Source organism: Lolium rigidum, chromosome 1 (genome assembly GCF_022539505.1).
Source record: "Lolium rigidum isolate FL_2022 chromosome 1, APGP_CSIRO_Lrig_0.1, whole genome shotgun sequence".
NCBI classification, from domain to species: Eukaryota; Viridiplantae; Streptophyta; class Magnoliopsida; order Poales; family Poaceae; genus Lolium; species Lolium rigidum.
Genome location: NC_061508.1, coordinates 100,997,813 through 101,011,685, shown reverse-complemented (window position 1 = coordinate 101,011,685; position 13,873 = coordinate 100,997,813). Strand labels below are relative to the sequence as shown.

Sequence of the window (13,873 nt, the reverse complement as noted above, 5' to 3'; positions counted from 1 at the left end):
CTGCTACAAAGGTCGGCGGCGTCTCCTACTTTGGGCGGCAGTGCTTGCTACACAGGTGACGTTTTGCTACAAGCGCCCTGTTGCAAACGCCAGCGGCGGTTGCTACCGACTGCCGCCGTGCTACAAGGAGGCCGTCGATACCAACGGCGGTGCTACCACAAGGGGGCGATGAAGCCACAAGTCCAGGAGGAGCTGCTGCATGCGAGGGATCGTGGTGCTGCCGGTGCGGGCGGCGGCGATGTCGGAGTGAGCAGCGTTCAGGCGACGACTACAAGACGAACTAGACATCGACGACGTGCTGCAAGGTCGTGCGTTGCTACCGACGGAGGCCGGTGTTGATACCTTTGGCGGCAGTGCTACCGGCGGAGGGTGGATTTGATACCTTAGGTGTTTGACGGTGCTACCTGCGGTTCTGGGTGTTGCTACCTTAGGTACATGTTTGGCAGCGATGCTGTAAGCGAGATCTTCTTTATTGTCTCTGCAGGGCGAAGCTACTAGTTTGCTACCAGTGTTACGCATTTTTATACAATATAGATCTTGTAAAAAATGTTGTCATGCTTTTTTTTTGCGATAATTGTTTTATTGTTTTGCTACTTTAATATAGGAATTTTGCTACGAGGTCTCCGGCGAGCTCTCCGGCAAGCTCAGCCTTTTTATTTGATTTCGTGACTGAACCGTTTTTTCTACAATATAGCAAAAGCGGATTATGTTTTTGCTGCCGGGAGGTGTTTTTTCTTATATTCAGTAAAAACAGATCTGACCGTTCAAGATGGCCGATCCGACGGTTGGCGACCCAGAGGCTGGGAAATCAGATCCGTGGGGACGCCCACCAGTTTCCATTCTAATGGATTTCTTATAAGGTGGGTCTCGTACCAATCTTCCAATCCTCTCTACTCTGATCACTGCTCAGGGTTCGCCGCCGGCAATCGACCCCCAAATCCTACTCTCTTTGGATCGAGGTCTCTCTCTCTCTCTCTCTCCTTTGATTTATTAAATCATTCCTTCTTAAGAGCTCATAGTTGATTTATTTACTGACCTAGAAGCTGAGTATTTCAGTTTATTTCATCAGCAATGGCGACTTCGCCGGCTCGCCGCAGGCCGCGGCTCCCGCCGCCGGACATTTCAGCGGCGGAGATCCTGGACTCCCTTCCTCCGGCGATGCTCGACGAGATCCTCTCCCGCCTCCCCATCCGCGACGCCGCCCGCACCTCCGTGCTCTCCCGCGCCTGGCGCCGCCGCTGGGAGTCTGTCCCCTACCCCGTCCTCAACTGGCCCCGCGGGACGCCCTCAGCTCCCATCGACGCCGTCCTCGCGCACCGCACCTGCCCCGTCAGCGAGTTTCGCCACCAGTACGTCTCGGAGCTGGAGTTCCACCTCTCCGATCTCTGGCTCCTCCGCTTGGCCAGCTTGGGAGTTCAGTCCCTCCACCTCAAGTTCAAATGGTTGAAGGCTGATGGGATTGTGAGGATTCCACACTTCCACATGCTCCACTCCCACATCTTCTCCTGCCTCGAGCTCGCCGTTCTCGACCTGGAATCCTGTGACTTCCCCGGTCTGCCGTCTGGCTTCGCAGGCTTTCCAAACCTAACCACCATAAGCTTTTGCAACGTTCGATTTCCCCGAGGCTTGAGTGGATTGGAGGCGCTGATCTCTTCATCGTCCTCGCTTCGGAGGCTGCGGCTTGAGAATTTGAGGATGCCTAACAAGTACGAGCAATGGGTTATTCATGCGCCCAATCTCCAGAGTCTGCTCATCAGTTCAGTGTTTGATTACGGGTGGCAGGTCGATGATCTCCCATCACTTGAGGTAGCAGAGATCAAACTTAGAAACTACTCTAATGACCAAGAAGTCGTGAATCTTATCTCTCGGTTGGATCAAGCTAGGATTCTCCAGCTCGACATGCCGGTAAATTGTTTTAATTCCATTCCCCTTGTGCCCTATTTTTCTGTAATCTGCATACATTCTTTAGTTGCACATAATTTCTTCTTGTCACTAAGGGCTAAGCGTAAGGAACCAGAATAATCTTTTGCTATCCTACCAAACTATATATATGGGTTTTTTGCTCAGACTAAGCCTAGGGATGTTGGACATTACTAGAGAGGCAAATGCAAAGGTCCTCTAACTAAGTCGATGTTTAGACTAATAGTGAATTGAAGTCGTTTTCTTTCACATGACCGCTGACTACCATAGTCTCAAATTCATGTTAATTTCTTTGTATGGTTTCTCTAGTCCAAAGCATGGATTGGTACTGCTGCCTATGCTGTTGAGTAGCAGGTTAACAACATTTTAGGGTTTGGGATAACTTGACTTGCAAAAATTCAATTGTGTACATTTGATTTTTCCTCACTGGATGATAAGCTGAACATAGAAGATCTTCATTTTGGTTCAACTGAACCCATAGTATTGCTATCCATGTTCAGCTCTTGGTTAGGTTGAAAGTTTAGTCATTTAACTGTTTAGTTGGTTGGGTCAGGTCAACCATTTAGCTGTTTGGTCAATCTTGGTGGACGAGTTTTGAACTTCCATAATATTATGAGTTATGCCCCTTATATTCCATCAAACATATTGCATTACTCCTGGAGTTATAATTATATAACTGTAAATTATAGTTTATATAGCCTACCCCAACTTGTTTGGGACTGAAAGGCTTGGTTGTTGTTTATATTATAGTTTATGCACACAGCTTAAACTTATGTCTTATATTACCTTGAAAGACCCCTTAATATATATTTTAGTATTATTTTATTATCCATCTGTTATTCATGTTGGCAGTTGAAATTGAAAAAGTGGCTGTTGGACCTATCTGAGGAAATAGATCTAATATTTGCTGCATGTTCTGATATTCATATTCGGTTTTTTCCTTAAGAAACTGGCACATCTTTATTATCCCGGCCTCTGCATCATAGATGTATGCGGCCTAATTTTCATATTCATATATCTGGGTGTAATCTCAGTTCTGAAATGTTAAAATGGCCAAATTTTTGTGTTCATCTGTTGTTGTTTATTTCCTTTCTGTCTGTTACAAATTAACATGATTAATGCCTAGATACGAATTCCCATTGTAACTAAGTACTAGTATGATTGGAGATAAGACCACATTAGTAGATTGACTATCCATGAACCCATGTATTTATATTCAGAACATATTTTCTTATTGTATTTTGGTTTACGAACAGAAGACATTTTTATTTGAACATTTCAAGCTCGGTATCTCCCCCTGCCCATACAAACACACAATTTTTTTTTCATCTCTGTTTGTTTTTATTTATAGAACATATTTTTCGTAAGTGCTTTGATGCATCTAGTTTTTATTAGTATTAAGTTTCATGCACCAGCTAGTAGAACCAAATGTCGAAACTTATGGTGAGAAGGTGGGCAATCCACATACACTTAAAGACCCCCTCTCGTGTGTGACTTGGTAAGGCCTACATGTGATAGACAGAGGGTAAGGGCAATCTTTCTTTATAAAATTGCGAAAGCCGAGACTTGAACCCAAGACCCTGCTCTGATACCATATTAATGGTTGTTTGGATAAGTAGATTGTGGGAAACTAGTTTCCCCGAAATGCGTTCGAGCGCCTAACAATCTTGGTTTCTGTAAAACTGGAAAAACGAGTTTTTTTTAGAAAAACTGACTAATAGACGTTTTTCTGTAAACTGGTTTGGCGTCCTCCCACCCTACCACATGGTTCGCCGTCGGTGACTGCCTGGCGGCCGCGCCATCTCGTCGTCTTCACTCGCGAGGGCCACGAGGGATGCCGCATCGTGGAGATAGGCTGCGCCGAGCACGACGTGCACGCTGCCGAGACGCAGCTCCTCACACACACCATCGGCGGCATGCTCGCCTTGCACCATCTCCATGCAAAATAAATGTCGCCGTCGGCGCTCGGCCCAATTCCGCACTACCAAATTTGTAAACCGGCGGGTGAACACGATCTTCCAGCAAAATCTGACCTCTGATTTGGCGATGGCCAGCGGGGTGCGGAGTGCTAGCTGCGGCATAATCAGGTCTTGCCCTTGCGGAGATACGCATCAGGCTGTCACCTTATCGCTGGGCTGGGTAGCCAAGAGTGAACACAAGCAGGTTGCACTTAGCGAGAGATTCGAATTGTACTTCAACGTGCTCTTCATGTTCAACAACAACTCCAATGGAGCTGCTCAACTGCTGAGTTTTCCACATCGAATAACGTTGCGTTGGTCTAGGTGGAAGACAAGGATGCCACAGCGGGGGTGGCATTGATGGCGGCCGATGTGCCGTTGGCATTTTCGGTGGACGCCAAAGTGTGTTGCCGCTGCCGCTGGTGGTAGGCTAGTGCAAACATAGTTTTCCTTAAACAAATTCTAACAGAAAAGCTAACTAAAAACGGTTTTGCTAAAAATCCAACATAAACTCGTTTTCTAAAAACTAACTCTAGAACTTCCTAATCCAAACAACCACTAAGTTTCATGCAACAACCGGTAGAACTAAAAGTCCGAAGTGATGGAAAGAAGGTGGCCAATTCAAATATAGTTTAACATTTATTATGCTATTATTTGGCTAAATAAAGTTGCATGTGCTTATGCTCTAAGCTGTGACGTCGGAGGTGACTCTCCAAAGTGCATGTCTGCCGAAATTCCACCATGATGATCACGATTTGTAATATGCTGTTTTACTATTCACTATTCTGGGCTAGCTCCAATTGCTTTGTGATACTGCGTTGTCAAAGAAAAAATTACTTCGTGATACAGAAGAATTTAGCTGAAGATTTTTTAATTTTTTGTGACGAGCTCAAAGACATATATACATTGTGATAAGATTGCACTTGTCAAATTCCCACGTCTTCTCGGGCCTCATCATAAATCCTGTCCCCTTCCCTGGTTGTGGTCCATGGTATGTTGGTAGACTAAGTCACCAAACAATCGCACTTATATGCTGGTTAAAGTTCTCTTCCTTTCAATGGTTCTACCAGCCAGTTCTCAATTCTGGCATGTGAAATCTACTTACGGCAACAAAGCGCTGAATGTTTTACTTTCTTTGCATGTTCACTTCTCCTTAGTTCTCAGTTATGGCATGTGAAATTAAACTGTACTAATTAAATGGTGAATAGCTGTCGTCTAACCGTTTAGCCATCATATTAATGATCACCTTTACATGGAACTTTTTTTGGCATCTATTTAACGTTTGAATTCAAATCTGAAATAACCCACCCCAGCAAATTAGCCTCCCAACTTAGAGCTTCCTATCAAATACATTGTCATCCTAATACCCTGGCATCCAGAACATCAAATTTGGCTTATATGCCGGCATGTCGCGTCGGCATCATGCCATGCACAAGAATGAGAGTAGGAGACTTAAGGAATATGACAACGATTCTGCACACATGGAACAAGTCATCCAGTGATTGGAACCATAACTGGAACGAGAAATATAGAATATAACATCATATTCTTGAGTTTGTCTCCTTGGTTGCTGATATGTGGTATTGTGGTGTTTGGACTTGATTGGAGCTCACCTATACAGTGCACCAAGTTCTGGTCATTTACACAATAAATAGTTTTGGTTGCTGTGATGTGGCCTCAATGCAATTGTACAATAAAGTCTTGTATAATATAGTGACTAGACCCTTTTGTAGTTCGTAGAACTATAAACATTGATTGACAATGGTGCACCATGATTTACAGAATGGTTGCAAGCGTTTAAAGTTTTCTGGTACAACTGTCAAAGGTCTAAAATAATACTCCCTCCGGTTCAAAATAATTGTCCAAAAATAGATGTATCTAGACATGTTTTAGTGTGTAGATACATCCACTTTCCGGCAATTATTTTAAACAGGAGGAATAGGATAATATTTAGGCTTTTTTTTTTCAAGAACACGCGCGATAATATTTAGGCTTGAAAATATCTGCCAAGTAGTATTTTCTGAGGCACCTTGAAATGTAAAGACCGAAACCAACTATCTAAAGTTGCAATATATTATATGTCAGATCATTGTGTTGAATATGTTCCTGGCTTGATAACTCATTGTGCATATATGTAATTTATGTTCATACCACCAATCTAACAGAACAGTTGAGGTGAAAAAATGCCTGTAGGGCTCCGTTTTTCCCGCTGCTAGGGTTTGGCGATCGCGTGGCGACGGCCGAAACCTAACGCCGGAATCCATCTCTGAGGCTGCGTTCGTGGACGTGACCTCTCTCCCTGGCCTCTCCCTGTCCCCCGTGTGCCCCAGGAAGTCTCTCCGGTGATCTGCGCGGATTCGGGGTGATCAAGGGGTCCTCCTGGAGTACCGCCCACCCTTGGTCTGCGTAGGATCTGCTGAGGCTGACGATGACGGGCCCAACGGCGGTGAACGGTGATGGCGCGACGGTGGGGGCGGCTTCCCCTGTGGAGGCTGGTGATCCCTCGAGGAGCGGGGCCTCTGCTCCTCCAACAATGGCGGCGGCGACCGGATCTGAAGACCATGTCTCAGATATGATGGGGCGCCTACGTCTGACTTCTGCGGAGGCTGAAGCTGTTGTGCTTGATGATGGCATTGACGAGATCGCTGTCCACTCTAAGTGGGCGCTCGTCGGAAAAGTGCTGTCCCCCTCGACCCTTCATATTAGCACAATCTCTTCGGCTCTGCGGCCCGCGTGGGGCAATCCGCGAGGGCTACTGATGAATCCTGCCGGAGCGAACGTTTTTGTGGCGGAATTCCGTACCAAGGCGGACATGGACCGCGTGCTGGATGGCCCTCCGTGGGTTGTGGGTAAGCGTGCTGTTCTTCTGCAGGATTTTGACGTCGATCTGAAGCCACGAGACATGATTTTTAATAAGTTGCGGCTGTGGGTCAGAATCTGTAATCTCCCCTTTGGCTATATGCATAAGAAGTGGGGGAAAACAATTGCTAGCTCGTTCTGTAGCAAGGGCTTTGTCCCAGAAGTGGACGCTGATGCAGATGGAAGATGCTGGGGCAATTTCATGCGTGTCCGGATTGAGGTAGACATCGACAAACCGCTACGGCGAGGAGTTACTGTCTTCTCTCAACGTCGTAATATGACGGAGTGGTTCGACCTCCAGTATGAGGACCTGCCACAATATTGCTTCTCCTGTGGTATCCTTGGTCACTCCTCCACGGAATGTAAAGACCCAGGGGATAGAGATACTGAGGGGAAACATCCGTATTCTGCTGATAGACTGTGTGCTTATGATGAGAAGAAGAACAAGAATCAAGGGGCTAAGTCTTCAAGCGGATCTGTTTCTGCGGGGCAAGGCCGATCTGCCACGCTGATGCGAGAGAGATCTAGCCAGTCACGCAACACAAGCGGAGCAGCGAGTAAGCAGCAACAACCTGAAGCTTTTGCTGAGGTGTCATCACCCTCAAAGAGCAAGAAACCTCGAGCTCGCGCAGCACAGACAAGGAATGATAAGAGTCAAGGAAAAGGTAAAGACCCAACACAGGAAGGGAAGGTGCTCACGGGGCAGAAGCGGAAACAGCAAGCTTATCGTCCGAAAGCCCCTCTCTTGCTGACGACCGAGGTGGTAGACCCGCTGGCTGTTGTGGTCCATCAACCTGGAGCTGCTCCTATGGCTGGTGAGGAGCACACCAATGACAACGTGAGCAATGATTCCAATAAAAAGAGGAAGAGTGATAACAGTGGATCGGCGGATCAGGCGGGAGCTGTTGAGCAGCCCCGCCGCACGCAATGAGGATCCTATGCTGGAACTGTCGCGGACTCGGGTCGGACGCGACAGTTGGCGAGCTTCGCTGGCTTCTGCGAGCTCATCGACCTTCCCTCCTTTTTCTGTCTGAGACAAAAATGAGGGATTCCAGAGTACGAAGCTTTATGTGGTCTTTGGGGTATTCTGGTTGCTATGCAGTTAGCAGTGTTGGCCTTAGCGGTGGCTTGGCCCTTTTTTGGTTGTCGTCTGTTTCCGTTTCTATCAAACCATGTAACGCACGGTGCATTGATGTTCATATTACACCGGAAAATGGAATAAAATGGCGTGCAACCTTTGTCTATGGAGAACCTCGCCGTGAATTTCGTTCTGAATTCTGGGATTTTCTCCGTTTTATGCGAGCATAGTGGGATGGACCATGGTTATGTTGTGGCGATTTTAATGAGGTTCTTTCTCAAGACGAGCATGTTGGGCCTCGTGATAGAACTGAAGCTCAGATTAGTGCCTTCCAGGATTGCTTGCAAGACTGCGAACTCATGGACCTGGGGTTTGAGGGTCCGAAGTTTACGTGGAGTAACCGACAAGGATGTGATACTAATGTAAAAGTTCGCCTTGATCGGGCTGTCGCAAATGGTGGTTTTTCACACATGTTCGAGGACTGCGCTGTGGAAAATCTTATTACTACTTCATCTGACCATTATGCAATTCTCATCTCACTGTTGGGAAGCTCTAGAGTTACCATGCAGCGACCTGTTCAGCAGGGGTTTCGTTTTGAAGCCATGTGGTTACGGGCCCCGGACTACCGTGAGGTCCTTGAGAAGGCATGGAATGATGGGGGTGAGGGTTCTAGGTCCCTGCAGAATACGTGGTCGAACCTAAATCGGGTGGCCATGTCGTTAAGGGATTGGAGCCGAGCCACGTTTGGATCGGTTCGGAAGAAAATTAGGCAGCTGGAAGGAAGACTCCGGGATGTACGTGAGCAACAGCTGTCTGAAGAAAGTGTGAGGAAGGAGAAGGAGCTACAAGACGAGCTGTGTGAGCTGTTTGAACGAGAAGAAATTATGGCACGGCAGAGATCTCGAGTTGAGTGGCTCCGAGAAGGTGATCGTAATACCTCCTTCTTCCATGCTAGGGCATCAGCGAGACGGAAAGCTAATAAAATTGCTTCTCTTCGTCGGGCTGATGGGTCTAAATGTGAAGTGCAAAGTGAGATAAAAGGTATGGTTCAGAATTTCTATGAGAACCTCTTTACGTCTGAAACCTGTACTTCAGTGGATGCAGTTTTAGATGCTATTCCCTCCAAAGTATCCTCAGATATGAATGAAGATCTGTGCAAGCCATATACTGATGAGGAGATTGGAGCTGCTCTTTTCCAAATGGGGCCTACTAAGTCACCGGGGCCAGATGGTTTCCCAGCGCTTTTTTACCAAACCCATTGGGAATTCTTTAAAGAGGAGATTTGTAATGCTGTCAGGGCGTTTCTGTCAGGTGGGGAGGTGCCGGAGGGCTTCTGTGATTCTGTCATCATCCTCATACCGAAAGTGGCTAAACCGAAAGATCTAAAGAATTTTCGTCCTATCAGCTTATGTAATGTGATTTACAAGATCGCCTCTAAAGTACTGGCAAACAGGTTGAAAGTAATACTGCCTATGATCATTTCTGAACAACAAAGCGCGTTTGTGCCCGGCAGGCTTATTACAGACAATGCCTTGATTGCCTTTGAATGCTTACACACCATCAGACAACAAGATAGCAAGCGGCCTTTCTTTGCTTTAAAGATTGACATGATGAAGGCATATGATCGGGTTGAATGGGACTATCTTCATGGGTGTCTGAGTAAGCTTGGTTTCGCCCCTTCCTGGATACAATCGGTGATGCGATGTGTTACTTGTGTTCGTTATGCAGTTCGTGTCAATGGTGAACTAACCGAGCCGGTGGTGCCATCCAGGGGCATTCGACAAGGGGACCCCATCAGCCCTTATTTATTTCTCTTATGCACAGAAGGTCTGTCGTGTTTACTGCAACAAAAGGAGGACCGTGGTGAGCTCTATGGAATCAAAAATGGTAGACTCGGACCCCCTATCTCACATTTACTGTTTGCGGACGACAGCATTTTCTTTGCTCGGAGTGATAATAAGAGTGTTGAGGCCCTCAAGAGGACACTGAAGACTTACTGTGATGGCTCTGGACAGAAAATTAATTTGGACAAGTCATCGGTTTTCTTTGGTAATCATTGTAATGATGTGATCAAGGGTAGAGTGAAGGAGATGTTGGACGTGCAGAGTGAGATCCTCAATGATTTTTATCTCGGCATGCCTACCTCTGTTGGGCGTTCTCCCACGGCCACCTTCAACTTCCTCTATGAGATGATCTGGAAAAGGATAAATGGGGTAACGGATCGGCCTATGTCTAGAGCTGGCAAAGAAACCTTCTTAAAGGCTGTAATCCAAGCTATACCCACGTTTGTCATGAGTTGCTTCCAAATTCCCGTTTCAACATGTGATAAGATGAAATCCGCCATTGCCAATCAATGGTGGGGAGTGGAAGATGGGAAGAAGAAGCTACATTGGAGATCTTGGAATTGGTTGTCTACCCCGAAAGGCCTCGGTGGCATGGGCTTTCGGGATCTGGTGCTATTCAATCAAGCTATGCTTGGTCGTCAGGGATGGAGGCTGCTCACGGAACCAACATCCTTATGTGCCAGGGTGCTTAAAGGAAGGTATTTCCCTGATACCGACTTCTGGCATGCTCCAAAACCAAGATCGTCGTCCTACACTTGGAGAAGTATCCTGTTTGGCAGAGAAATTCTTCTCAGTGGTGTTCAATGGGGTATTGGCGATGGACGTTCAGTGAGAATCACGTCTGATCACTGGATTCCTGAACGACCACCTTATATGCTAAAACCCCTCAAACCTATCCCTAATGAAGCTACTGTGCGTTGCTTGATTGATGATCAAAATGGTGACTGGATACCAGAGATAGTGTATGCCTTCTTTGACAAGGAGACTGCAGACCTGATCATGCAAGTTCAGATTAGCAGACACGGGGGTGATGATTTTGTGCGATGGCCGCACACGAAGAATGGCATCTATTCGGTACGGTCGGCATACAATATGGCCAGAGCTGATAAATTCTTTGTTGCTCGTAGCAAACGTGGTGGTGGTACATCATCCGCGGCTGCAACCGAGGAGAGACAATGGAAGATGCTTTGGAAAATTAACGCGCCTGGTAAAATGAAGATTCACCTCTGGAGACTTGCTCATGACTGTCTACCGACGGGTGTTCAGCTTCGTCGGAGGCAGGTTCCGGCGGATGACACTTGTGTCTTCTGTGGGCGGGAGGAGGATGTAGCGCATGCTCATCTTCATTGCAAGTTTGCAAAAGAGGTATGGCGGTTGGTTAAATTGTCCTTCGGCATTCGTCTCGCTCGCCATGAGTTTCAGTCACCAAAATTCTGGCTGTTCGATTTTCTGGCGAGTGCTACGGACTTGGAGGCGACTACCCTGGCCGTTGGGTGTTGGCATATCTGGGACGCCAGAAATGATGCAAGGAATGATCAAGCTGAACCCCACCCGCAGAGCCTGAGTGCGAAGATTATTGCATATATTCAGATGATTGTGCAGCACTGCTTCAAGCCTAAACCAGACACAAGACGTGAGTCCAAACATCCTCGACGATGGACTCCGCCGCCGCCTGGGGAGGTGCTGATGAACGTGGATGCTGCCCTTTTTCCCGATCTCCAATGCATGGCAATGGGGGCAGTTATACGTGACAGCAATGGTTCTTGCATTGCTGCTGCTAGCGAGCCGATGGCTGGCCTCACCTCCCCGGAGCTGGCAGAAGCCTTAGCGCTTCGGCGTGCGATGGAGATTGCCAGACAAAGGGGTCATGACAAGGTTATCTTCGCCTCCGACTGTTTGTCTCTAATCCAGCGGATCTCTTCGGCACGCCCGGATCGGTCTCCGGTTGGATCAGTGGTGTTGGACATAAAAGGACTTGCAATGGGCTTCTCTTCCGTTGCTTTTCGTCATGTTAATCGCTCCCTGAATGAAGCGGCACATGTTTTGGCTAGGACTTGCGATGTCAATAGCAAAGGTTTTATCTCTAGTCTAGCTCCGGATTGTATCCGGAAGACTCTTTGTATTGATGTTATGTGATCAATAAAGTGCCGTTTTCATTTCAAAAAAAAAACAGAACAGTTGAGTACATAACAGAAGAGCAATTGCACAAATCTAGTTTACATCACCTATTTCTTGCTTGATGTGTAATGTTTCACCCATGTTTCAGTGTTCATTGGACAATCTTCTGGAGGAACTCCCGCGATCCTTTGTGAATCTGAAGAGTTTATCGCTGCATATACCATATTGCTGTCTATCTAGCTTTTTATCTATCTTTTGTCTAGTCAGGAAGGCTCCTAACCTTGAAGTTTTGGATGTTGAGGTAATAATGTTAATTGTAGTAGTTAAAAATTTAAATGTCTTTTGTACTTATTATGTGTGCTATTTTTTTAATTGAATCCTGTGTTGACAGCTTGGTTTCCACTTTGAAGAGGATGATGAAGTTGATATTAACGTTCTAAATGGGCAACGGGCTGATGATCCGTTCTCTAGTCTCACAAGTGTTCATATGAAAAATGTCACCTGGGATTCATATGAGATGGCTTTTATCCAGTTTATTTTGTCCGAGGCAAGACAACTTGAGGTACTTAGTATTCATGAATCTAGAGGGCATTTGACATCCGATGAAGAGGCATTTGTAGCTGCAGAGGTTGCACGATACAGGAGAGCTTCTCCAGCAGCTAATGTTGTCATCAGCCGCATGCCCTAGAGTTATGGGAGTTTGTAATTTGTTGGTTGTGTGGTAGGTAAGTTTGCAACTTTGGTGCTGGACTGTACAATGGCACCGACGCAACCACCTGGTTACATATGTAAATTAACTCAATGACCAACATAGAGTTTTGAATTCTACATGATCTTTTTCCCCTGTTTCTCTTCTCAGCTGGGAAACTGGAAGTACTGAAAGAACTAGTCGTAGTATTTCATTACTTGGCAGAGGTAGTTATATTTGCCTGCCAGTAATTATTGTACTCACCTAAAGTTTCTGGTAAAGCTACTGTCGTAAGTTTGTATGTGCAGTACGATTTTTTTTTTAGTTCTCGCATGCATTACGAGTTCAGTTCTACAGATTATGTTTAGCTTGATCAAAAGCTTGTCTATTGTTTTATCTGCATTCTATTGATGTTGCCCTATCCAAAGCCAAGATGTTAAGATGTCGCGTACGAATTTTTTCTGCTACCACATCCCGCCCAAATAAAATTAGGTGGCACTTGTCCTAGGTAGTAAAGAAGTATGTTGCATTTGTTTGTTGTAGAACATTGTTTGCAGACTCTGGTCTTTGACTGGAGTGGATGACTAACACCATAGAGATTTTCTGGAAAATACTCCCCCTGTCCCATAAAAAAAGTCTCAACTTTGTGAGAATTTAGATGTATCTAGATAGTAAGTAATACATTGGAAGACTTTAGTGCGGGACTCGACAGCACCCGCTCCCCTAACCCTAACCCCTCCTCCCACCCCCCCTTGCCCCGCCGCCGCCGACGGTCGCCGCCGGGCCTAGCCCGTGTGGTTGACGGCGGCGGCGAGGCTCCCCTCCTCGTGGTCGGCTGGCGGAGGGCTCAGCGCCCCGCGCGAGCAGGCTCCCCTCACGAACATGGCGATGGCGCCCGGTCGGCGGCTGCGGGCGGCGCCGTCGGGCCAGCGACTGCGGGCGGAGCGTGTGGCGGTGGGCGCTCAGGGCGGCAGCGCGTCGGCCATCTGCTCGGCCTGGGCGTTCTCCGGGAGGGCGCAGGTCGCAGGGCATAGGGTGGTTTCGGCCAGCCGGGCAGGGGCCCGACCCGGTTTCGATCCCCCTGCGTGTCCCCTTTGCCAGATCTCGCGATGCCGACAGCCGGGGTGGTTGCTGGCCGCAGATCTCGCTACGGCTGTCCCTCTCCGCCATTCCTCAGATCTGGTGTCGGCATGAGTCGTGGTGGCTGTGGGCAGCCTAGATCTGTGGAGGTGCTCTCTCACCTGGTGATCTGCGTGGGGCAGATGCCAGTGAGGTCGGTTGTCGTCTGTTTGGGAGCGGATGTTCTGCGTCGGTGGTGGCTCTCGGTGCTCTGTTGCGGTCCGGTGGCGCGAGGAGTTTGGTCTCAAGGCGGCGGCCTTGGTCGGTGGGAACCTTGCTGGTTGACGGG

At 47.4% G+C, this 13,873-nt stretch overlaps 1 protein-coding gene across 1 annotated transcript; it reads left to right on the top strand.

The window, feature by feature from the left end:
- The first annotated feature begins 851 nt into the window (after positions 1-851).
- Positions 852-12,746, top strand: LOC124702687 (F-box/FBD/LRR-repeat protein At1g13570-like). The gene is made up of 4 exons (XM_047234877.1): positions 852-959; positions 1,070-1,905; positions 11,926-12,078; positions 12,169-12,746. The coding sequence occupies exons 2-4, from the start codon at positions 1,072-1,074 to the stop codon at positions 12,463-12,465; spliced, it is 1,284 nt and encodes a 427-aa protein (XP_047090833.1). The 5' UTR covers positions 852-959; positions 1,070-1,071; the 3' UTR covers positions 12,466-12,746.
- Positions 12,747-13,873: the final 1,127 nt, after the last annotated feature.